The sequence below is a fragment of the Phoca vitulina genome, unplaced genomic scaffold (genome assembly GCF_004348235.1).
Source record: "Phoca vitulina isolate PV1807 unplaced genomic scaffold, GSC_HSeal_1.0 scaffold10, whole genome shotgun sequence".
Lineage (NCBI taxonomy): Eukaryota > Metazoa > Chordata > Mammalia > Carnivora > Phocidae > Phoca > Phoca vitulina.
The window spans coordinates 2,455,456-2,483,317 of NW_022589713.1; the positions used below are offsets into that span (position 1 = coordinate 2,455,456).

Here is a 27,862-nt window from a genome sequence, read left to right on the forward strand (position 1 = left end):
TGGATAAAGAAAATATGGTATATATACAATGTGGTATTACTCAATCATAAAAAAAGAATGAAATCTTGCCAGGGATGGACCTTGGGGACATTATGCTAAGTGAAATAAGTCAGACAGAGAAAGACAAATACTGTATGATCTCACTTATGTGTGGAATCTAAAACATACTCAAATACATGAATATATTTAGTCAGTCAAAAAAGTACATTGACCTGACATGGGGGCTAGAAGCACTGACCCCCTGCTCAGTTGAAAATCTGCATATAACTTTTGACTCCCCCCAAACTTAACTGCGAATAGTCCGTTGTTGAACGGAAGCCTTATCTATAACATAAACAGGCAATTAACATATATCTTATAAGTTACATGCATTATATACTATATTCTTACAACAGAGTAAGCAAGAAAAAAATATTAAGAAAATCATAAGGAAGAGAAAATACATTTACAGTACTGCACTTGTATTTACTGGTACCATAGATTTATATTATTTGTTTACAAAATGGTCATCTGTCAGTACCCACCTCAATATTTTCTTATATGCTACAAAAGACTGTAGATGTCATATGGTGTTACTAACACTAGACATCAAAAATGAAAAGATAATATATGGTCTGTGTTTGTATGTGTAATTTTATAAATTTTATCTTTTTATAATAGATTTGTGTATATTTTATGGTAGTAAATGATAAAATAGACTGGTATCTACATATGTATATCTATTATGCATTCATGACATACCTTTTTCTTATTTTTTGCAGTATTTCTAGGCTATAAAGTTTGTCTGAGTTTTTTCATATTGGCCCAAATCTCCAAAAATGTTTCCAATATATTTGCTGAAAAAAAATCTGCATATAAGTGGACCCGTGCAGTTCAAACCTGTTGTTCAAAGGTCAACTGTATAACATGTTAGCTCATTTACTAAGAGAAGGAATCTAAGAGAGAATAAGAAGCAATTAAGAGCATGGAAAATAAAAAGTGGATTCCAGGACAAGGGAGAATATACAGTTTAGGGCTTGAATGAATGCTCTGAAGGAAATAATGGAAGGCAGAAGGTGGGGCAGAGAATTAGGCAAGGAAAACAGAAGGGAAGTTGTTCAGCTAGTACTAGAAAGGAAGACTTATTGTGATGCTTATCATTTAAAGCTAGTTCTGCAACAACGGAGGCCTAGTAAAATGATTCATAGGAAGGAGTATAAAGCATGCAAATGCTTAGAATTGGATTTAAGATTATAAATGATAATAAGCCATTTACAGCACTCATCCAAAATGAATTTAAATACTATCTATTGTATTCTTTGAATAATTATGTTTCTTAAAAATAAGACATAGGAAGAGTTTTGAGATGAGTGATGTATCAGTCTACCTTTATTTTAATTTGCCCAAAGAAAACCTAAAACACTATGCCCATTATGTTAATCTAGTCATTCATCTGGGAAGAAGATATTCGCTGTGATATGCTGGTTTTTCTTCTTCTCAAATGGTTAACATGATTTCTGAAAAGACATTAGTAAGTTGGAAAAGCTACAGATGATTATCAAGATAGCTGAAAATCTTAAGGATATTAATTGGTTAGTAAGAGAAAAAATAAGCATGCATTTAAAAGAAAGCAGAATGAAAGTAAGAGTGTTGAAGTTCATGAAAATTATGAAAGTAAATGCCATGCAATGGCAGAAAAAGCACAACTAAAAATAATTTGAATGACAACAAAATTGGAGCTAAAGAAATTTGTAGACTCTTCTTAATATAAAAGAGAAAAATATCTGTCAAGAATGGCTAAAGTTAAAGAGTGCCAGCACATACAACAAGTGTGGAGTTAGGAAGTCAGAAATCCTGTGAAGACCCGTAAAGAGCTGGAGAATGCCTTCACGCCAAAGTCAAAGCAAAGATGAGGCCAGTTGGCCACATGTGGTCAATGTCCAATAAACACTTGTTGAAAAAAATGAAGTTAAACTCAGGGGCATGGTCAGCCCAAGGCCAAGAGATGGGAACAGATGAGGTGTGGGAAGAGGCTAATGACTAGGTTCATGGATAGTGGGCAGAAATAAAATTAGATTATCAGAAGTAGAAAATAGTGAGAGGAGGGGAGCAGAAGGGCTGGTTTGGACCCCTGCAGGTGAGAACACCTGAGAAAATCCCCAAGAAAGTTTACCAAATTTGTGATACAACACTGCTAAGACCTGAGACATAAACTTTGCTGTCTCTCCTGCACTTGTAGTTTTCCTAAACCACTGTAACCACTTTGGAAAAATGAATTAGAAAGAAAGGATACATTGGTACAATTAGTTCACCAGAAGGGTATTTGTGGATAAAGCAAGAGGTACATTTATGAACTTTTTTCTAAATGTTCTGACAATTCCTATACTGAGACCCTAACATGGGCATAAAATTGTGGTGGGGTAAAAACAAATAAAACAAAACAAAATCCCCCAAACCCAGTGCCCTTCATAGGTAGGCTCATAGGAAGTGCTATTTGTCATAACTAGTTGAGATCACTAGTGTCATCACTTGCTTTAATGATTCTGTCCACTCTGACTTGCCAATTTTAAATAGTTTCAACCAAGAGAGATGTAACAGATAGCCTTTTAAAATTCTTTCTCTCTCTGATAACATAGTTTGGGTGTTACCCATGGAGTGAACCTATTCAGCAGCAGCAGCAAAAATGAAACCCTAATTTAGTCTTGAAATTATGTGCCACTTTGCTCTGCAATTACACTGTCCTTTAGATGAATTTATATTGCATCCATAACTATACAATCTCTACATAAAGTACTGAATAGATCAGAGTCTCCAGCTGCACTTTCGATTTGAATATAGCTGTACTTAAATGAAGGTGAGGTCTTAATGAGTATCAAAACTGTGACTAATTAGTACTACAATGTTTTGATGAGGTTTTTAATGTAGGAAGTGGAATGTGAGCTAATTTTTTTTTTTAACATATAATGTATTATTTGTTTCAGAGGTACGGGTCTGTGATTCATCAGTCTTACATAGTTCATAGCACATACCCTCCCCAGTGTCCATCACCCAGTCACCCCATCCCTCCAATCCAGAAACCCTTAGTTTGTTTCTTGAGATTAAGAGTCTCTTATGGTTTGTCTCCCTCTCTGGTTTCGTCTTGTTTCATTTTTCCCTCCTTTCCCCTATGATCCTCTGTCTTATTTCTCAAATTCCTCATATCAGTGAGATCATATACTTATCTTTCTCTGATTGACTTATTTCACTTATCATAATACGCTCTAGTTCTATCCATGTCATTGCAAATGGCCAAGATTTCTTTTTTTGAGGGCTGCATAATATTCCATTGTGTGTGTGTGTGTGTGTGTGTGTGTGTGTGTGTGTGTGTGTGTGTATACACCAAATCTTTTTTATCCATTCATCTGTCAATGGACATCTGGGCTCTTTCCACAGTTGGGCTATTGTGGACATTGCTGCTATAAACATTGGGGTGCATGTACCCCTTCGGATCACTACATTTGTATCTTTGGGGTAAATACCCAATAGTGCAATTGCCGGGTCCTAGGGTACCTCTATTTTCAACTTTTTGAGGAACCTCCATACTGTTTTCCAGAGTGGCTGCACCAGCTTACACTCCCACCAACAGTGTAGGAGGGTTCCCCTTTCTCCGCATCCTCGCCAACATCTGTCGTTTCCTGACTTGTTCATTTTAGCCATTCTGACTGGTGTGAGGTGGTATCTCATTGTGGTTTTGATTTGTATTTCCCTGATGCCAAGTGATGTTGAGCACTTTTTCATGTGTCTGTTGGCCATTTGGATGTCTTCTTTGCAGAAATGTCTGTTCATATCTTCTGCCCATTGCTTGATTGGATTATTTGTTCTTTGGGTGTTGAGTTTGATAAGTTCTTTATAGATTTTGGATACTAGCCCTTTATCTGATATGTCATTTGCAAATATCTTCTCCCATTCTGTCAGTTGTCTTTTGGTTTTGTTGACTGTTTCCTTTGCTGTGCAAAAGCTTTTTATCTTGATGAAGTCCCAATAGTTCATTTTTGCCCTTGCTTCCCTTGCCTTTGGCGATGTGTCCAGGAAAAAGTTGCTGCGGCCGAGGTCGAAGAGGTTGCTGCCTGTGTTCTCCTCAAGGATTTTGATGGATTCCTGTCTCACATTTAGGTCTTTCATCTATTTTGAGTCTATTTTTGTGTGTGGTGTAAGGAAATGATCTTTACATATAAATAATTTTTCCTCTTCTGCTATTTCCCAAGCATAGACTCTCAAGAAGGAGATTACTTCATCACAAACATTTCTGTGGGTTATAAAAATACATAATTTTTGTCATCAAGAGAAGGGAAACTTTATCATTAAAGTCTTTATACTAGTTTTTTAAAAAGGCAAATTTTTTAATTATTAGTGATCAAGCATTTTGTGCTTGTTTATTATATTTCCTGTGTTTGTTTCTGTTTTTCAACCATTTGCCTATGTGGGGTCTTGGGAGTTTTCACACATAGTTAAATAAATTCTTTATATGGTATGGATAGTAACTCTTTCCATACCACATATGATACACACATTTTTTGTCCATCTATTTTTAGGTTGTTTGGCAGTTTTTAAAGTCAGAGATTTTATATTTTTTATAGGCAAAATCTATCTTACCCTTTGTAATTTTTAAAGTGTTGCTTTGGATAAGTTCTGTACCCTTTTTTTGGTACTAGTTTTTCCTATTATTTTTTTCTTACTTAATTTGAGGTTGATTTTGGAGTATTTGATTTATTTTGTTTTAGTTATCCCTATACCACTTACCACATAATTTTTCTTTTCCCCATTTGTTAATAATGATCCTTACCTTAAAATCTGATTCACCTTCTGAATTTGCTATTCTTTTTTTAAATTTAATTCTATTGTTATGTTAGTCACCATACAATACATCATTAGTTTTTGATGTAGTGATCCATGATTCATTGTTTTCCTATAACACCCAGTGCTCCATGCAGTACGTGCCCTCCTTAATACCCATCATCCGGCTAACCCATCCCCCTTCCCCCCTCCCCTATAAAACCCTCAGTTTGTTTCTCGGATCCATAGTCTCTCATGATTCGTCTCCCCCTCTGATTTCCCCCCCTTCATTTTTTCCTTTCCTTCTCCTAATGTCCTCCATGCTATTTCTTATGTTCCAAAAATAAGTGAAACCATATGATAACTGACTTTCTCTGCTTGACTTATTTCACTTAGCATAATCTCCTCCAGTCCATCCATGTTGATGTAAAAGTTGGGTATTCATCCTTTCTGATGGCTGAGTAATATTCCATTGTATATATGGACCACATCTTCTTTATCCATTCATCTGTTGAAGGCATCTTGGCTCTTTCCACAGTTTGGCTATTGCAGACATTGCTGCTATGAACATTGGGGTGCATATGTCCCTTCTTTTCACTACATCTGTGTCTTTGGGGTAAATACCCAGTAGTGCAATTGCTGGGTCATAGGGTAGCTCTATTTTTAATTTTTTTCAAGAACCTCCACACTGTTTTCCAAAGTGGCTGTACCAACTTGCATCCCCACCAACAGTATAAGAGGGTTCCCCTTTCTCCACAACCTCTCCAACATTTGTTGTTTTTTGCCTTGTCAATTTTTGCCATTCTAACTGGTGTAAGGTGGTATCTCAATGTGGTTTTGATTTGAATTTGCTATTCTGTTCTAAAAATATACATTGCCGTTTTTTAAAACTACAACATACTCCTATAATAACATATTCTAAATATGCTAGGGCTAGGTGGCCAAACGTGGTTCTTACTTTTCAGACTATTTTTAAAATATATTTTGCCCAAGATCTGACCCAAGAACAATTGACACCAAGGAACAGAAGCAATGAGAATTCATTCCAAGATCAACCAGTATTCAGGACCAGAGAAGTAGGTGGGGAGGTTAGGTAATATTATATATGTTATAGTTTCTTAAAAGAATATAAGATATCACATTCTCTAATGTTTTACTGTTCTTCTAAGAAATCATAGTAGTCAAAGAAACTGCTTATTTTCTAAGCCAGGTTAAAAGGATGAAATAAGAGAGAGGCAAGAATGATAATCTTTGTTTTGAAGGAAAACTTGCACTTTTTTTTTTTTTTTTTTTGGAGAAGGGGGGGCGGTGTGGGGAACAAGGGCAGGGGCAGAGGGAGAGGGAGAGAGTCTCAAGCAGACTCCACACTGAGCGCAGAGCCCAATGCAGGGCTCAATCACACAACCCTGAAATCATGACCTGAGCCAAAACCAGGAGTCAGATGCTCAACCAGTTGTGCCACCCAGGTGCCCCAAAACCTTGCATTTTGAAGAAAGTTATTTATAAGTGTGAAATGCATATTTTAGCAAATGTATCTTAAATTTGTCTTCCTCTTTTAAGTCTAAAATAAGTAGCATGGCATTTAGAGTTTTATTTTATTTATAACTTTATTTAATTTTATAAATAGGTAATACACTTAGGTGATTCAAAATATTTTTTTAAATATCATACAGTTGAAATTGTTACATTGACATTCATAATATAAACAGGCCTATAATATTTCCTTCTTTTAATATCTTTGTCTGATTTTGGTAACAGTGTTGCCTTGGCCTTGTAGATTGAGTTGGGAAATAGTCCCCAGTTTTCAGTTGTTTAGAAAATACTGTATCAAATTAAGATCTTTTATTCCTTGAAAGTTGGTAGAACTTACTTGCAAAAAAATTTGGTCATTTCTCTGTGAGAAGACATTGCTCCAATTTCTTTAATAGTTATAGGACCATTTAACTGCTTTGAGTCTTGGTAAGATATATTTTTCTAATAGTATGTCTATTTCATTTAAGATTTCAAAGTTATTGGTGTAAGGTTGTTAACAGCATCCACTTTTATTTTATTTTTTTACTCTTTATCTGTAGTCATTGCCCCTCTTTCATTGCTTATATTTTTCATTTGTGTTTTCTCTCATCTTCTGATCAAACAGCCAAAGGTCTACTTTGTTGGTTTAAAAAAATATCAATGCTTTATTTTGCTGATCGTCTTTATCATCTCTTTGTTTTCTACCTCACTGACTGCTGCTCTTATTTTTATTATTTTTTGTCCTACATTCTTTGAGTTTGTTCTTTCCTTCTTATATGACTATTTAAAGCTATACATCTCCCTCAAAACACCTCTTTGGCTGTATCCCACGAGTTTTGATATATAGTGTTTTTAATGTCATTCTTTAGATATTTTACATTCATTATACTTTCTGCTTAAACCCAAAAGTTATTCTGCAGTGTATTTTTGTAAAACTGTGAATGAGACAAGGATGCCCACTATTACTCTTCTATTCAAGATTATATATGAAGTCCCAGCCAGTACATACGTGTCATGAACCAAGGATTATGAGTGATCCAACTGAGGCCCAATGAAAAAAAGAGAAAAAACCAGAGAAAGAAAAATCTAACAAAAGCTTTCAGGAAAAAGAATGAGTTACCTTTAAAGGAAAAAGGATCAGAGCTACAGCAGACTTCTCATTTGCATTACTAAAAGCTAGAAGTCAGAGCATCTATAGTCTACTGAGAGGAAAGAACCCAAGAATCTTACACTTAGCTGAGATACACTCATATCCATCAAGCTGAGAATTACATTTTGTATTTCTAAGGAACATTTATAACACTGATCATGTACACAACATAAAGGAAAGCTTGACAAATTCAAAAAGGTATTATAAGTCACATTTAGTCAGAATACCCCCACGTTAAATAAATAATAAGTAACTCCTTCCCCAAATAATTAACTACTGAGAAATTAAGAAATATACTCCTAGATAACCCTTTCACCAAAGAAAAAAATCAGAAATTAGAGTATTTAGATAGCACTGAAAAGGAGAATAATTCATATTAAAAATATGACAGAGAAAATTTTACTCAAGGGAAAACTTATTCCCTTAAATGTCTCTATTATTAAATAAAAAAGGATGAGAAATAAAAGAACTAAGTACTCCCTTCAGAAGTTTGAAAAATAAAAACATACAAACAAAACAGAAACTAGGGATAGGAAATTAATAAATATAGAAGCAAAAAGTTAATGTTATGGAAAATAAAAGTAATGGAAAGCATTAAAAAAATACAAAGGCTAGTTCTTTGAAAAGACTAAAAAAACAAAGGCTTCACAAGCTTGATAAATAATAAAAGATAAAACAAAAATAGACAAGATTAAAAATCAGAAACCAGGCCTAGCCACAGATAGAGGAAATATTTAAAAATAAGAGCATTTATGATATTCACTTAATTTTAATGCAAAACTCTGATAAAATTAGTGCCCCCTAATAAAGAAACATTTATAAACCAATCTCACTTATTAATATACATGTACCAAATTTATAAATAAAATATAACCATGTAGGAAATGATATATTTAAAAAGTAAATGATGTAGGGCTTATTCCAAGAGACCAAAGAAATTCAGGGAATTCAATACTAATCCATTTTGCCAGTTGGTTAAAGGGGAAAAAATACTATTATATCAATAGATGCTGAAAGGCATTTAACAAAATCCAAAAGCATTTCACATAAAACATCTAAGTAAAATTGGAATAGAAGTAAAACGGTTAATTAAAAATAAATATTTACCAAAAACATCAAATATAATCCCAAGTGACAAAACACCAAATAATTTCAATTAAAATCAGGAAGTAGATGTGGATGCTCAATGTCATCATTATTATTTAACACAGTCTCAGTTCAAATGAATTTAAAAAGATATGAACAAGACAAGAAAATAAAATAACAGATATAAACCCTGGAAAAAATAGATGAACTCTTTTTCAGGGGTGTTGGAGCAGGTGATATAATTGTAGAAAATCCAAGAGATACTAGTAAAAAAACTACTAGAATTAATATGAGGATTTTATAAAGTCGATGGATATAAGACAAATACACAAAAACCAATAGTCTTTCTTTATTCTATCAACAAATACCAAGATTTCCAATCTTCTTCCATCCTCTTAATTAAAACTGCTCTTCTTCCTAAAGCCCTGAAAACTGATGCTGGACAACTTGAGGGTAGCTTCAAAGAAACTGCCACAAAACTCATGTATAGACAATCTTTGTGCCTGTTGCACTATGGGCCATTCAAAAGGATCACCAGAGACATTTAAATTACAAACCAGAAAAATTCATCTGATTCCCACGGCCTGATCCCAGTCTGTCTGAGGATGCTTCAAACCTGAGATCTGGAAATCTCTCTGGCAGTACTGGAGACTCAGACGCTGGGTTTGTAATTTGCTCCAACCACGAACTTATATTTTTCTTGTGTTTCCATAAAAGTGCCTCTTGTTATCTGATTGCTTGCTAAACAAAACAGTCTATATGATGGCTAACACCACCTGCTCCACAATTAAGGCCTTAAGTGACTCTCAAAATAGCATTACATTATTAAACACTGAAATAACTCATTCATAAAGCAGTTCTCCAAAATAAAATGGCATTAGATATTTTAACTGCTGCACAGGGTGAACACGTGCCATCATAAAAACAGAATGCTATGTATATATTACAGATTATCACAAAAATGTAACAGAATTGCTAAAAGATATAAATATTCAAATTGGCATTTTAAACAATCCTTCCCTCTCCTTTCAAGATTGGGTAAATTCCTGGACTGAAGGAGGATTTTAGCCAACTATCAAAGGTCTCTTTATTTGGCTTCTTTTTCTCATAATAATTTTAATCATGTTTCGCTGTTTTTTTCCAATGTCTCTCCACCTGGTGCCAAGACTCCTTCACTGTCATAAGATCAAGCTGACAGATGACCCTTTCTACTCAAGGAGATTTCATATATGTTGTCTACCTTGGATTCAGCTGTCTCTGCCTTTCATAATGCCTACATCCCCAACTGACTAATGTTGACCCCGAGGTAGGGACATCTCTATGCCCCTATTCATCAGGGAAAAGTTATAGAAGATAAAACCTTTCACCCTCAGCAACCTTAAAAATTTAAGTCAAAACTGTTCAGGGGATAAATGATGAGGAGAACAAAGGCAAGAGAAATGCAGCTAAAATAGTCTCCTTACAACTTGCAGGTCGCTGATAAATCCGAGACATGCAGAGTGTGACATTCCTCAAGGAATTCATGGCTGCCTTACTGTTGATGTTTCATTGAAGACTAAAAGCAACCTTATCTTAATAATAGCTAGCCCTCCAAGATCCTGGAGACCTTGCTTTTAACATGCACAAATTCCTTAGAGACTATCCCTAACTCCCACTAACTAAAGGGTATATAACCCGTTAGTCCTCACAATCCCAGTGCAGCTCTTTCTGCCCATGGTCCTGTCCCTGTACTATAATAAAAACACTTTTTTGCACCAAAAAAACCCAAAAACAAAAACAAAAAAACAAATATCAAGAAGCTGAAATAGAGAAAATAGTCCATTTATAATAGATGCAAAACCATGAGTCATAAACTTAACAAGAATGACAAAGAAACATATTGAAATAAAACTATGAAATCATTTGAAAACAAATTTAAAGAAATGAAAGGACATATTATATTCTTGAATGAGAAGACTTTGATAATATTAAAAAGACTTACTACCACTAAAATGTCAATTCTCCAAAATTTACTATATAAATATAATGCAATTCCAGCTAGAATCCTGTTGGGATTAGAATTAAATGAATTACCTTAATGTTTATGTGGAAGAATAACTGCTTATGAATATGTAGAGAAAAACTTTACTAGGTACCTATTTAGAGTCTTTGGATTAGAAGTAAATAAAAGATCTTAAAAAGTTCAAATGAAAGAATAACTCCTCCAAATATATATTTAAAAAGAACAGCGGAGAGAGAAAAGACTTACCAGCTTTGAGAATATGCTATTACATCACTATATTCAAATGAATATGTATCAGTGGTATATTAAATAAATTAGTGGAACAGAAGACAGAACATAGTAATCAATGCTAGCATACATAAAATTTTAACATATGACAGATGATAGTTCTATTCAGTGGAAAGGATGGATTATTTAATATATAATACTGATACAACTGGTTATCCATTTGGAAAGAATAAAACTAGATCCCCACATCTCACACCATATAAAAAATAAATCTTACATGTATTAATGACTTAAATGTAGGAAACTCAGGAGACTATCTGTACAATTTAAGAATGGGAGGCACTATTTTAACCAAAACTAACCCGAAATAATAAAAGACAGTAATTTGATCATAACAAAATGAAAAACTTTGATATGGTGAAATTTACCATAAAAAGTCAATAGACAAATTATATGTTAGGAAAAAAAGAATATAAATTATAATTACTATACTTATAAACTGCTTTTAAAAATTATCAAGGAAAATTCCAATAATGCAATAGAAAATTGGCAAAATCTATAAATAGGCAATCCACAGAAGGGAAAATTAAAATGTCTGGTATCTGCTCCAAGTTCATGTAATGAATCCTATTTTCCATTCCAACACCAGTTTCTTTCCAGATTTCCTAGTCTGTGGTATGTTCCCACTCCCAAGAAAAGAGGTTCAGAAGTCCTCTGTGACTTCCTTCTCTCCCTGGCTACTCAGTCAGGTGTTTACCTCCCTAGTCCTGAGTAGTCTGCTCAATCCTGATTCTGTCTTAGCTTTCCCATTGTGGCCATAAAGAGGACCAAGGAGACATACTGGGACAAGCATGAGTCCTGCAATCTGACTAGGTTTGCTTTCACTCCCTGCCATTTACCAGCTATGTGAAAACAGGCATGTTAACCTTTCTAGGCTATTTTCTCTCCTCTGCAAGATGGGATAATTATACCTGTTTTTCATGGTCACTGTGGGAATTGACAGAAGTAATTTATATACAGTGCACATTAGGACCTAAAATATGTTAGTTCCCTTTCTACTTCAGTTTCTTACAGTTAGTCTAGGCCTGGGTTACCAGCAAAGATAGTTTCTAAATGGCTACTTGGGTCCAATTGCTTGATGTTTGGAACACCTCCAATCACTGCTAATAGCTCAATTTTGCTAAAACACTGCTTGTATTATATCATTGTCCAGATTACCAATTTTCAACGATTCCTACTGCCTCTAGGGAAAAGTACAAATTCCATAGCCTTAGTGCCAAGACACTTATTCATCTGAGGTAGAAATTTTTAAAACTTTGCCCAAGGTGCCCAAAACACAATTTTTAATATTTTCATTTGGGAAAATGAAAGAGTATATTCACTTAAGTCTCATCACTCTAAATAGCAGAATGGGAAGGGAAGATAGTAAACATTGATCACAGACACAGTTATTGACATAGTTACTAATAATCAGGCATATTTGCAACACAAACTAATTAAAGCAAGATTTTATTATGGCTAGTTGCTAACAGCAGCAAAAAATAATTCTCTTTTACCTAGTACTTCTTTTTGTAAGTCATGGCATCTGGTTTGCAAGTTTACTTCCTGTTGTTTGGATGTCTGAATCTGCTGAGACCTCAACATGGCTGCATCTGACAACAATTTCTGATTTTTCATTTCCTCTTCAAGGCATATCTTATTTCTCTGGGACACTGTCAAACTTTTCTTTAGTATCTCTATTTCTGTAAGGAAAATGTAAAGTTTACAAATAGACAAAATTGAATCATAAATCATTTCCCCATAGAATGATTATTTCCTTTTAGAAAATTAATAGTTGAGAGTCAAGATGACTTTTCTGTCAGCATAATGACACCTAACCAAAAAAATTTAAATTTAGTAGTTATTCTGAAGAAAGAAATAAGAAAAACAATTATATTGCTAAATGATGTATGAAAACTTTTAGTAGTTTAGCCTTTAAATTGTATTAAATGGCAATCCATCTTGCTTTTCAAATATTCACATAAATGAATAACACAATATCTGCATAATGTTCTGAGTTTTATTGAAATTAAATTGTTTTCTTGGCAACATGATTCAGAAAAGTAAATTTAAATGTGCTAGCATGAGCTGATTGGGTGGCATTTCTAGGAGAGTAACTAGGGTACATTCTATACAAATTATGAAGAAAGGCAGTAGGGATGGAGAGGAATAAAATGATGCAGTGTCTAAAACTAATAAATTTATGGGCAGAAAATATTAGTTAATATACCTTAATGATTCTAATAATACTCTGTGGCCTCAAAATGAGACCAGAATTTCATTATAGCAATCACTTGTCATTATTCTATCTACTTAGATTAAGCTTAATAAAAATATGCCTTCATAGCATTATGTATATTTAAATGTGCTAATTTTATATAATTTTGTGAGAAATGCATGGAGCATATTATCCTTCAGAATAATTATCAAGCTCTCCCTTAATCAGTCTCTTCAGCACTACTGTCTTAAACCAGTATTAAAACATTTAAAGAACCAAACAATAATGATAAAATACTATAAAATTTGTGCAACCACAATTAATTTGAATTGATGAGGATATGATCTACGTGCAAATCTGGATAGTCCGCTTTTTCAGATAGTTCACTTGGAATCCCCTTCCTTGGTTAGCTTATCCTGGGCCATGTGATGGGTTTAGCATGTGACTGGGTATCAGAGGAGTTTGTCTTGGACTTGGAGCCACCACAGCAGAAATAGCAGCCACAGGGGCGAGTGAAAACCAGAATCAGAGATCCATAAAACAGACATGGCAGCAGAGGCAATATGGCTGGTAAGTCGTTACAGGAGAAGTAAAGTGGTAGGCTAGACAGAGCACAGGGAAGAGAACATGCCTTAAAGGATGGTGATGAATAGGATTACAAATGTGGTCCAAGGAGAGAAAAGCAAAATGTCTTTCTGTGGGTGAAGAGTATGTCTGGAAGAAAACATGACCTTTAAGACAGATCTAGGGCATGAGCACAAGGGGTCTAGCATCTTCTTCACTTTTAATTATTGCTCAAAATGGAAAACCTGGTGGGGTGCCTGGGTGGCTCAGTCGGTTAAGTGTCTACCTTCAGCTCAGGTCATGATCCTGGCGTCCCAGGATCGAGTCCCACATTGGGTTCCCTGCTCAATGGCGAGTCTGCTTCTCCCTCTGCCCCTCCACCCCACTCGTGCTCTCTGTCTCAAGTAAATAAAATCTTTTTTTAAAAAAAGGAAAACCTGGATAAATAAATTGACAGAGACCAAATAAGTAAGGTTCTACTATATTCCAATGATTACTTTATATGGAAATCTTTTTCCTAGGAATAACTATATGCTTCTAAATACTTATGGATATGTACCCATTTGTACAAGGAAAACAGATAACACACTAGTGCATAAAATTTTAAAAGAAGAGAGTTTTAAAAAATATGGAGGTTGCGGTTTTTCTTCACGCCTAAAGAGTCTTGGGTATTTCTGTATCTATAAAGGTGGCTCCTTGTGCTGAATAAATTGTATCGTATCCTAATCATATCTGTCTATGTTTAAGTCAGAATGACACTGCAGAGGAGCCTGCACATGCTGTCACCTATTTTTCATTTGCCAGAATGATACTGCTTAGGTTAGCAGGCTGACTCTGTAAGTGTACACTACTATCTGTCTCTAAAATAACTACTCATGTCAACATGACTTTCTGACATTAAAAGAATAAGAATCTGCAATACAAATTTATTTGTGAAATATATTCTAACACATGGAAAAGTACAGCAAGATTTCCAAACTAACAGGAGCTGTGTTTCTATCATGGAATTAGGAGAGTAAACTCAATGAATTAGGAGAGAATTAACTCACCCTTGGCAAATTACGCATCCCTTCTTGTTTGGCAATCCTACTGTCAAATATTCAATCCTACACTCATCATTCTACAACTTCATATCTGTCAGTCATGTGTCCCAATTTGGAGTTCAGAAGTTATGATCTCCACCAGGTTAACCTATTCTGGTCATTGTACCCACCTTGTGTTTCCCCTGTCTCAGCACCCCCATGGAGAAGGTCCTCCTAACCTCATTCATTTGGCCTGCCACTGCCCACATGCTACCACGGCCTGGAAATCTTTTCTGACCCAATCTGGAAGTGACTTAGATCTTCCTAGAACTTGCTCCAATTTACACCATTTTTACTGCACTGACCATATGTATACATATGATCTAGTATTAGACCGTAAGTTATTTTAGGTCAGAGATAATATCTTAATTTTTATTCCACCCATAATCATTACCAGTGATGTCCTAGAAATAACAGAAGCTCAATAGATAGTTACCAAATGAGTAAAGTCATTATCGAGCAAAACTTCTAAATAGTTTCTGATATACTAGTTGAATATCCTGAATATTTTTTTTGTCTTACCTTACCTTCACTTCATAGGCAAGCATTTTGAGCCCCAGATTATTTAATGTCAGACTAGATAAGGCAAAAAAAACACATAAGCAATGTGTGTTTTAATAGGATAAGCAAATAGGCCTATTCTATCCCCAATTTCTTCAATTTTACGAAAAATGTGGACTACATTTCTAAACCTAATTCAGAACTTGAATTTTAAAAGTTCAAGAGCTATTCAATCAAGTTACTTTGAGAATGGAAGCAAATTAATTATACACTTAAAATATTCTACCTTTAGTGTGGTGATTCTACACTAAAAATATTTTTTCCTGAAATTTCTCTTATTAAAATAGGTGTGCTCTGGTTTAAGAAAACCTAATCTATGAACATTTGAACTTAAAAGTCTTGATTACATAAAGAGAAAGCCACTCATTAGAGGGGTAAGAAGTATTTCACTCATATCTGCTATTCAATAATTAACATACTTTGTCAGCAAGAAAATATTAAGCAATGCGTTTTCTAGGAATACTGTTTCTGTTTTGGACTTTGATTTTAAACCTAAATTTTAATGTGCAAATCTTTTAAAGTATCTCGAATAATATTGTGCAATGTTTATGTGGTTCATGATATTTATTAATTTGTTAGGGCTGCTGTAACAAAGTACCACAGACTGGGTAGCTTAAGCAACAGAGATTGCTTTTTTCACAGTTCTGGAGGCTAAAAAGTCTGAGATCAAGGAATCAGCTGGGTTGGTATCTTCTGAGGGCCACGAAGGATGGATCTCTTCCAGGCCTTTCTTCTTGGCTTGTAAATGGCCATCTTCTTCCTGTGTCTTCAAGACTCTTCCCTCTGTGTCTGTTTCCAAATTTCCTCTTTTTTTTTTTAGAAACACCAATCATATTAGATTAGAGCCCACCTACTTAAATTTATTTAAGGACCCTGACTCCAAATATAGTTATATTGAAGGATTGGGACTTCAATATATGAATTTGGGGAAGTGACAAAATTCAGCCAATAACACTACATTTTAGAATATAAATTGGCATTTAGATTGTGATTACAAATATGCCAAAAATAAATGAGCACGTGTTGGACTAGAAGATAAAGTGGGAAAATGAAAACAATTATGTTAGGATAAAGGAATTAGGACTATGAATTAGGAGGTTATTTTACTTCTTATAAAAATGTTTCACGTTTTTGTATCAACTTTTCAATTGAAGAACTATGCCATGCACAATCAACTCACCCCATAAGGATATATCCATGTAGATCACAAATAAAAGCTGGTATTTTTAAAAAAAAGTATTTATCATGTAAAATGCCTGTAATATTGTCAAAGTTTATAGCTAATATAGGTTTTTAGATCTAGACTAAGTATTATATAATGTTAGCTAATGTAAGTACAATTATTAGTATTAATCTTATATAATCAATTTCTGATTGATTATATAAAATTTTGATAAGATTTTTCTGTTCTTCTTAGTCCTGTTAGCTTAGCCACATGGACTTAAAATTATTTTAGGTTATTATGTTTTTAGGAAACCTCTACAATTTTAGACATTCTAATAGATGCGTATTTCATTTCATAATGTTATAATTTTCATTTCCCTAATTGGCTAATGATGTTAAACAATTTTTCATGTGTTTTCCATCTGCATATCATCTTCGATGAAATTTTTGCTGATATAATTTGCCCATTTCCTAATGAGTCTGTTTATTTAAAACGTAGAGTTTTGAGAGCTTTTCATGTATTCTAGATAAAAGTCCTTTGTGTGGTCCACAAATATTTTCTCCTAATCTGTAACTTGCCTTTTCATCCTCTTAACAGGGTCTTTCACAGAGCAAAACTTAATTTTGTTGAGGTTCTATTTATCAAGTTTTCCTTTTATGTATCATGCTTTTAGTTCAAGTCTGAGAATAATAGGTCCTAAAGATTTTCTAGTTTTCTAGTTTCCTTTAGATCTATGATCCATTTTGAATTAATTTTTGTATAAGGTGAACGGTTTTGGTCAAGTGTTCTCTTTTTTTTTTGCCTATGGATAACCAATTACTCTAGTAATTACTCCAGTTACTCCACTGTCTCTGTTACTACTTTCAATCTGTTAAAAAAAAGGGGGGGGGGGCTAGGCTATCCTTCCTCCACTGAACTGCTTGCTTACCTTTGTCAAAAATCAGTTTAGCATACTTATGTGGGTCTAAATTTATACATATATTTAATATATTTATATTAATAAATATATTTATCAAATAAAGGGCTAGTATCCAAAATCTATAAAGAACTTATCAAACTCAACACCCAAAGAACAAATAATCCAGTCAAGAAATGGGCAGAAGACATGAACAGACATTTCTCCAGCTGGCCAACAGACACATGAAAAAATGCTCAACATTACTTGGCATTAAGGAAATACAAATCAAAACCACAATGAGATACCATCTCACACTGGTCAGAATGGCTAAAATTAAGTTAGGAAACGACAGATGTTGGTGGGGATGCGGAGAAAGGGGAACCCTCCCTACACTGTTAATGGGAATGCAAGCTGGTGCAGCCACTCTGGAAAACAGTATGGAGGTTCCTCAAAAAGTTGAAAATAGAGCTACCCTAGGACCCAGCAATTGCACTACTGGGTATTTACCCCAAAGATACAAATGTAGTGATCAAAAGGGGCATGTGCACCCCAATGTTTATAGCAGCAATGTCCACAATAGCCAAACTATGGAAAGAGCTGAGATGTCCATCGACAGATGAATGGATAAAAAAGATGTGGTGTGTGTGTATATATATATATATATATGTATACACACACACACACACATATATATACATACAATAGAATACTATTCAGCCATCAAAAAAATGAAATCTTGTCATTTGCAATGACGTGGATAGAACTAGAGGATATTATGATAAGTGAAATAAGTCAATCAGAGAAAGATAATTATCATATGATCTCACTGATATGTGGAATTTAAGAAACAAAACAGAGGATCATAGGGGAAGAGAGGAAAAAATAAAACAAGATGAACCCAGAGAAGGAGACAAACCATAAGAGACTCTTAATCATAGGAAACAACCTGAGGATTGCTGGCAGGGACGGGGATGGAGGGATGGGGTAACTGGGTGATGGACATTAAAGAGGGCATGTGATGTAATGAGCACTGGGTATTATATAAGACTGATGAATCACTGACCTTTACCTCTGAAACCAATAATACATTATATGTTAATTAATTGAATTTAAATTTAAAAATACATAAAAAAAGAAAAAATAAATAAATGGAATACCATACCATAAAAAATCAGTTCAGCCTATGCATGTGGGTCTAAATCTATATATAGAAATATATTTTAAAAAAAAAGAAATATATTTTATATTAGTTATATATTAATAAATATATTTAAACTATAAGAACATTAATTTTCTTCCCTTATTTAAGGCTACAAGCCTGCCACAAGGAACACTTCTTTAGGATAAATGTGTGGACATATGTTTTTACTTGCAGGGGGGCATCAATACCAAAGAGAAGAATTTCAAGGATCATTGGATATGTGTATAGTTTTATAAAAAATACCTGTCAGAGCTTTTTTCAAAGTGGCTATAACATTTTATACTCTCACCTATTTGTGTGAAGAGTTCCAGTTGCTTTCCTTCCTCACCAACATCCACTGTTTTAAATCTTTCTCATTTTAACCAATTTGGTGGGTATGTACTATTGACATTTGCATTTCCGTTGCAATAACGTTGCAATAGCGTTGAGCACTTTTTCATGTCCTTATTGGTCATTTGTATGTGTTTCCTTTCAAAGTGTCTGCTTTTGGCCATTTTTGATTGGATTTTTTGGCCATTTTTGATTGGATTTTTTGTCCTTTTGTTACTGACTTGTTGGTGTTCTTTATGTAGGCTGGACAGCAGTTCTTTGTCACATTTTTTTTTTTTTTTAGGTATTTTTTCTGTCTGTGGCTTACCTATTCATTTTCTTAACAGCATCTTTTGATGAATAGAAGTTTTTAATTTTGATAAAGTCTAACACATCAATTTTTGGTATTTTTCTTACTTCTATGCCCTATCCAATAAACCTTCATTTACTACCAATTCATGAAGACATTTTGCTCTATTTCTTCTTTGATAGTTTTAGCTTTTATATTTAGTTTTATGATTTATCTTGAATTAATTTCATGTACAATGTAATGAAGGAGTTGAGGTATATTTTCCCATATGGGTATTTAGTTGTTCTATTACAATTTGTTGAAAGACTTTCTTTGTCCCATTGGATTGTTTTGGCACATTTGTCAAAAGTGAAATAATCATACAAATAGGATTATTTACCTGGCTATTTTGTTCCAGTGATCTACTGATGATCCATATGTCATTATGCATATAAATCTTAGAGACAGGTGACATTAATTCTCCACTGTTTGGATACTTTTAAAAGAGTTACTTTTTAGTTTATTTATTATCTTTTTAGCTTTGTCTTTTTGTATTTTTTTTTTAGTGGTTGCTTTATGAGTTATATATCATTTTTAGTCTACATATATATATTGCATCATATCACATAAAATACAAAAAGAGTGCAACCATTTGGGTCTATTTACTCCTTCTCTCCATCCTTTATGTTCTAGCTGTCATAAGTTAAATCAACATACTTCATAAAACCCACATATAATTCCTACTTTAAATAAGAATATACAATTTTTTTTTAAATTCAAAGGAAAAAAGTCTTTTTTCTTACCCATATTTATCACTTATGGTATATTTTAATCCATCCTAAGGGCCCTGAGGTTCTGTTCATTTTTTTTCAATGTTTATCTCTGTTCTTCAAAATGAATAATTTCTACTGATCTATCTTAAATTCACTGGTTCTTTTTTCTATAATCACAATATGCTATAGAAGTCTATCCAGTATGGGGCGCCTGGGTGGCTCAGTTGGTTAAGCGACTGCCTTCGGCTCAGGTCATGATCCTGGAGTCCCGGGATCGAGTCCCGCATCGGGCTCCCTGCTCGGCAGGGAGTCTGCTTCTCCCTCTGACCCTCCCCCATCTCATGCTCTCTCTCTGTCTCATTCTCTCTCTCAAATAAATAAATAAAATTAAAAAAAAAAAAAAAAAAAGAAGTCTATCCAGTAAATTTTTATTTCAGATATTGTATTTTTCCATTCTTGAATATCCAATTTTTAATAGTTTTCTGCTGAGATATTCTATCTTTTCACTCATTACTAGCTTATTTTCCTTTATGTCATTAAACATAGTTAACAGCTAATTTGAAATCCTGGTTAGTTATTTCTATCATCTGGATCAACTCAGGGTTGGTCTCTGCTGACTAATCTCTTGAGTATGGGCCATGTTTTCCTGTTTCTTCCCATACCAAGAAATTTGGGGTTGTATCCTGAACATTGGGGATGTTATGTTATGGAGACCCTGAATTCTGTTACGTTCCTCTAAAGGGTAGTGATTTTGACATTGTTTTATTTTAACAAGCAGTTAACTTGGCTGAACTCAAACTGTAAAATATGTCTCCCCTTGGGTAAGCAGCAGCGAAAATATCAATTATTTTGGCCTTTGATGGGTTATTTCAAGTCTTCCCTGTGCACATGTATTTCAGGAATAGGCCAAAGATTTGGAAAGAGCTTATATGCAAACTCTGAGCTCTTCCTCTCTGATCACCTCTTTTCTGGAATATTCTTTCTCAGAAGCTGCCTTAATCTATGTCCTCCAATCTTCAAGCCAAAAGACTATAGATTTATATCAGAGTTTTAGCTTCCCTGCATGGAACACACTGTACCCTGCTCTCAACCTAATAGCCTTAAACAAACAAACAAAAATAAAAACCAAACCCCAGGGAATTCACCCAGTTCCATTTTCTTCTTTTAACTAAAAAAAATTCATAGCCTTTAAAAAAAAAATGTCAGTTTTAGGTTCATAGTAAAATTAAGCAGAAAGTACAGAGAATTTCCATATAAATTCTGTCTTCACACATGCATAGCCTCTCCCATCATCAAAATCCTGCACCAGAGTGGGACATTTCTTATAATCAATGAACCTACACTCACACATCATATTCGCCCCCAAATCCTTAGTTTATATTAGGATTCACTCTTGGTGTTTACATTCTATGGGTTTTGATAAATGTATAATGACATGTATCCACCATTATAGTATCATACAAAGTATTTTCATTGCTCTAAGAATCTTCCATGCTCAACCTATTCTTCCCCTCCCACACTGGCAAAAACATATTTCTTTACTATATCTATAGTTTTACCCTTTGCAGAATGTCATTTAGTTAGAATCATATAGTATGTAGCCTTTTCAGATTGGCATCTTTCACTTAGTAATATGCATTCTTTCAATATTTGACATTCCCTCTGTTATGTGCTTGGTTTTGGTCACTCTCCAGTGTTTTTAAGTAGTTATTCTGTCCAGAATTTATCAGTTATCTGAGGGAAGGCTGATCCGACATGAAATACTAAATCATGAACAGAAGAAAAAGTTTTAAAATACAAATTGGCACACTTAACAGTAATAAACAGACTTCTGGTCACAGCTCAAGATAGATGTATCATGGTTTATTTTAGATCAGCCTATAATTATTGAATTTTAGGGTTCAAAGAAGTCATAATGGTCAGCTAGTTTACCAACCAACAACAAATTTAAAAGTTGATCATAAGTTCCATCACATAAAATGAAGGATTATTTCATTACTTATGATGTACCATATAGCAAAAAAAAAGATGATTACATTCTAAATATACACAACAAACCTGTCAAGGCTGTTTCACTTATGGATTTAATTTGTAGAAAAACTTCTCCTTTCAGTGAAGTCCAGTTTTGAAAATTATCATATACTTCATTTTTAATACTGGTTAGCTCTCTTTTAGTAAAAGTAAGTAATGAAAGAGTCTTATTCCAGAAATATCTGTACTCCACCAATCTTCGACTGTAAAATAGTTTAAAAAATTAGGAATTTTAAAAATAGCAAGCATTATAACAAATATTTCTTTGAAAAAATGGTTTTCTTTGAAAAATGGTTTGAGAATGACCATATAATCTACTGTCTAAATGGAGACAATTTTGAATGTAAAAGGAGGTGCTATTTGTATTTTGCTGAGATGACAGATATAAACTGGAACTATCCCAGGAAAACTGAGGTATATGGTCACCCCAACTCATTTCCATTATATAAAGAAAGACAGCTAACTTTTTCATACATTAATTCAATTAATGTTTTAAATTCATTCAACAGTAAATACTTAGTGAAGAAAATTAGGTCAAAGTGACTTAATCACAGAGCCAAAATGAGAATCTCATATTCTTAGACAGTATTCTTGCTACATACCATGGTTCTCCAGGTTGTATAAAACCTGGGGTGATAAAGAATACCTTTTAAAGTGATTGATCTAGTGCTCTTGCTTCATGAAATGTCACAGTTCAAAAGTAATCACAGATTTTCTGCAATCTCAGTGATTTTATTACTTCAGATGTCCTGGCTATAATTTACCTAATAAAAAAGATTCAGGCATAGATCTCGGAGTTATTAGCAAAAAATGATGACTGAAGCCATGGAATTATAATTATTTGGTTAATAATTATCTTCCTGAATGGACTAAATCTATAATGCAGAGACTATATCTGTCTTATTCAACACAGTTTCCCAAGCACCTAGCACAGTACCTACCACATAGTATATGCTCAACAAATACTGATGAATGAATGAGTAAAAATAATAGATCACCCAGTTGGAGGAATGAAGAAGTGAGAAGTACTGAGGATAAGACACCGGATAACACTAATGTTTTATGTGACTAAAACAGAAAAGAATCTCTCAAAAAAGACGAGGGAGTAAAAGAGAAGAACCAAAAGAATTAATATCTGAAATCCAGGAAATAAGAGAATTTAAACAAAAAAGTAGTGGTCAGTGTTTAAGCCTTCAGATAAAGGCTGAACAGAGTGCACTGTATCTGGTATTAAGGAGGCCTCTGGTGATCTCAGAGAGAGGCATTAGGTAGGAAAGAACAGAGCAACAAAGCAGAAGTGACAAAACAGGTGATACCAGCAATCGAGAACCTTGACTTAAGTGGCAAGAGGAGAAAGAGGAAAATGCAGAGTAGAATGGTTTGTTAAGACAGGAGACACCTGAGTGTGCACACAGCTAAGTAACAATACAAGTACAGTCAGAGGCTAAATAAAAACACAGAAAAAAGATGCAGTCAATTTCTTGTGCAAAGTCCTAGAAAGGACAGAGGTAGGGCAGAGGCTGAAAGATTAGCCTTTGTCAGGAAAATGGGTGGTGTCATTCTATTGGTAACTAAGGTCCACCTGAGTGATGAAAAGCCACAGGAAATGCCTCTATCAGCCTGCAGAGCTGGGAGCTAAGAGAGATGCTAATTTCAAAAAGCAGAGGAGGAGTCCAAATAGATCACTTAATCAAGGGGGCCAAAAGTGAGAATGGGAAGTCTGAATGTAGAACCAGAAACTGGTAAGACGGAGACAAGAGCTATGAACTAAGCCAAGGTCAAGGGGCTAATGGTTTGGTGTAAGGCAGCTCCTGAGAGTAAGCCATGTGCATGGGAGTCAGGGCTTACAAGAATATTTAACAGAAAAAAAGACTGGATGTGGATTCAAGTGCTTCTGTAGGGAGAAAGGCTGGAAACAGAAAATTCAAGCTTGTTAGCCAAGAGCAGATCCATGTTCTATGGGGTCTAAATCTTATATGATTAGTGGTGAGTGGGAGGACAGCTTCCTTGAAAAAAAGAATATAAGAATGATGTCTACATGAGGCACCTGGGTGGCTCAGTCGGTTAAGTGACTGACTCTTGATTTAGGCTCAGGTCACGATCTCAGGGTTGTGAGACTGAGCCCCACCTCTGGCCCCACGCTAGGTGTGGAGCCTACTTAAGATTCTCTCTCCCTCTCCCTCTGCACCCCCACTCTCTCTCTCCCATTCTCTAAAAAAAAAAAAAAAGGTGCCTACAAAATTAGGTTAAAAGTGTGTAATTATCCATAGAATGAGAAAAATCATTACAAATAAAAATTTTAAAGTTGATGAATTCCACCAATTTCACAAAATACAGGAAAATAATATAACTTCCTAATAAGTAACAGCTCTACAATACCTTTATTTTTTGAAGATTTTATTTATTTATTTATTTTTAGAGAGCAAGCATATGCACCATGCGTGAGTGGTGGGGAGGGGTGGGGGGAGAGGGAAAGAATCTATAGCAGACTCCGTGCTGAGTACAGAACCCAACTTGGGGCTTGATATCACAACTCTGAGATCATGACCTGAGCCGAAACCAAGAGTCAGAGGCTTAACCAACTGAGCCACCCAGGCACCCTATTTGCAATTTTTGTCTACATGTTCTACAACCACTTGTCCATATGAGAACCATTTCATATAATACTTTATGTGGAGAAAATATAAAAATTATATAGCCTTTCATCTAGCATGGCCATTAGTTTTTTATTATTGGTAGTTTTGAAAGATTCTTTCAGCTTTATGGTTCATTACTGATAACATTGTAAATATTATACGTTGTCCAATTTGGAAAAAACTTATCAAATTTTTTTATATGATTATAAGATTAGGAACATTTCAAGTGTTTTCAGAAAATGACTAGGCTTAAATTGTCTTTGAAATGAGGAGGCTCATAAGCCAATTTATCTTAGATGTCCTTGAAATGGTATGATTTTTATGTTGTATTCAGTGATAGTAGCTTTTGTAAATCGGCAGATGCTTAAATCTTTCTTCAATGTTTTTGGATAATTAACTCCACTTCATTGAATAGATTATGAAATAATCCAAGAGCTTTTGTTGAAAAAATCTTTCTCTTAATGAATTCACCTGTAATATAATCTGAAAAAAAGTTACAATTTTTATGTGAGAATAATTTCTATGCTTAACTTGATCTTTATTGTTTTTATTCTATTAATTTTTTAAAATTCACACACATACAGATTTTTAGTCTGTGATGTCTTGCTTTTTTTTTTTTTAAAGATTTTATTTATTTATTTGTCAGAGAGAGAGAGGGAGAACAAGCAGGAGGGGAGCGGCAGGCAGAAGGAGAAGTAGGCTCCCTGCCAAGCAAGGAGCCTGATGTGGGACTAGATCCCAGGACCCTGGGATCATGACCTGAGCCAAAGGCAGATGCTTAACCGACTGAGCCACCCAGGTGCCCCGATGTCTTGATTGTATTATTGAAGCATTCTAAAATGTCTTTCCAAATGGCAGCTTTAATAGTGTATTCCCAACTCAATTTTCCCTTACTCAGACTCCCAAAATATTTGTGACTACTCTAATGGCACACCAACATCACAAGTTTAAGAAAGGGGAAATCAGAGTGGAAAAAGAAAGAATTTTAACCAATTACAATTAGGCCACCTTACTATTGCTAGGGGCCCTCTGAGAACCTTAGAAGGGGCTCCTGAGTGAAGGATCTGAAATTTAAGCATCATTTCATTCACAGTAAATGATGTCTGTGGTTATAACATTAATTTCCTTTGTGAAATATGAAGGAAGACACATAGCTGCTGAGAGCTGAGTAGTCTAAGCAGAATAGTGAGGATTTAGAATAGTAGTGGAGGAACTGAAGGCCTGGTGTTTAACAATCGGTAAGTATGAAGACTGACAGTTGTAAGGGTAATGACAACTAAATGAGCAGGGGTAAAAGGAGTTGGAATATTGGTAAACTCCTCTAGACAGAAACATCCTCCATGTAGAAAATCCTAAAGAACACACACACACACACACACACACCCCAAATACTAGAACAAATAAACAGGTTCATCAACGTCAAAGGATATATGATCCATATGCAAAAATCAGTTTTACGTCTGTATACTAATGGTGGTCAATCGCAAAAATAAAATTAAGAAAACACTCCCACTCATAATAACATCAACAAGAATAAAATACTTAGAAATAAGTTCTAAAAGGAGTGCAAAGACTTATAAAGGCATAATTTGGAGACATTGCAGGTTTGGTTCCAGACCACCACAATAAAGCAAACTTCACAATAAAGTGAGTCAAATGAATTGTTTGGTTTCCCAGTGCATATAAGTTATGTTTACACTATACTGTAGTCTATTAAGTGTGCAAAAGTATCATGTCTTAAAAAACAATGTATATATCTTAATTAAAAATACTTTATTGCTAAAAAAAAATGCTATCATATGCGTTTTCAGTGAGTCACAATCTTTTTGCTGGTGGAGGGTGTTGCCTCCATGTTGATGGCCTGCTAACTGATCAGGGTGATGGTTGCTGAAGGTTGGGATGACTGCGGCAGTATCTTTTTTTTTTTTTAATGGTGCGAAAAAGGTGATTTTTGTTTTCTTTTTTGAAAAAGGTGATTTTATTAAAGCATGGGGACAGGACCTGTGGGCAAAAAGAGCTGCTGCCCTGGGGTTTTGAGGATGACTGATTATATATTTGGGAGTTAGGGGAAGTAAGGAAAAAGGGAGGTTTCCAAAAGGACTTTAATATGCTAAAGAGGACTTAAAATAAGACAGCAATGAAGTCTGCCATGCCAATTGACTCTTCTTTTCACAAATGATTTCTCTGTAGCATGCAATGCTGTTTGAAAGCATTTTACCCACAGAACTTCTTTCAAAATTTGAGTCAATCCCCTCAAATCCTGCCCACCACTTTATCAACTAAGTTTATGTAATATTCTAAATCTTTTTTATCATTTCAACAATCTTCCTAGCATCTTCACCAAGAGTAGATTCTATCCCAAGAAGCCAGTTTCTCTGCTCATCCATACAAAGCAACTCCTCATCTGTTAAAGTTATATCATGAAATTATAGCAATTCAGTCTTATCTTTAGGTTCCACTTCTAACTCTAGTTCTCTTGCTTTTTCCACCACACCAGTTACTTCCTCCACTGAAGTCCTTAACTCCTCAAAGTCATCCATGAAGGTTGGAATCAACTTCTCGTAAACTCCTGTTCATGTTTATATTTTGACCTCTTCCCATGAATCACAAATGTTCTTAATGGCATCTAGAATGGTAAATCTTTCCCAGAAAGTTTCCAGTTTACTTTGCCCAAATCCATCAAAGCAATCACAATCTATGGCAGCTAGAGCCTTACAAAATGTATTTCTTAAATAGTAAGACTTAAAAGTCAAAATTACTCCTTGATCCGTGGGCTGCAGAATGGATGGCATGAAAACATTAATCTAATTGTACATGTCCATTAGAACTCTTGGATGACCAGGTGCATTGTCAATGAGCAGTCATATTTTGAAAGGAATATTTTTTTCTGAGCAGTAAGCATCAACAAAAGGCTTAAAATATTTAGTAAACCATATTGTATACATATTTGCTATCATCCAGGCTTTGTTGTTCTATTTCTAGAGTACAGGCAGAGTAGATTTAGCATAATTCTTAAGGGCTCTTGAATTTTCAAATTTATAAATGAGCATTGGCTTCAACTTAAAATCACCAGCTGCATTAGCCCCTAACAAGAGAGTCAGCCTTTTTCTGAAGTTTAAAAACAGGCATTGACTTCTCTCTAGTTAAGAAAGTCCTAGGTGACATCTTTTCGCAACAGAAGGTTGTTTTGTCTATATTGAAAATCTGTTGTGTAGTGTGGCCACCTTCATTACTTTTTTTAGCTAGATCTTCTGCAAACTTGCTGTATAGCTTCTACATCAGCACTTGCTCCTTCATCTTGCACTTTTATGTTATGGAGATGGCTTC

The 27,862-nt window shown here is 34.5% G+C and overlaps 1 protein-coding gene across 8 annotated transcripts in view; it reads right to left on the reverse strand.

The window, feature by feature from the left end:
- The window catches only part of LEKR1 (leucine, glutamate and lysine rich 1), a 209,987-nt gene that overhangs the window by 100,890 nt on the left and 81,235 nt on the right, over window positions 1–27,862 (reverse strand). For all 8 annotated transcript variants that reach the window (XM_032408367.1, XM_032408368.1, XM_032408375.1 and 5 more), the window contains 2 exons: window positions 21,927–22,102; window positions 12,326–12,511 (listed from right to left, as the gene is read on the reverse strand). In XM_032408367.1, the coding sequence (XP_032264258.1) occupies window positions 12,326–12,511; window positions 21,927–22,102 (362 nt within the window). The remainder of the gene's footprint in view (window positions 1–12,325; window positions 12,512–21,926; window positions 22,103–27,862) is intronic.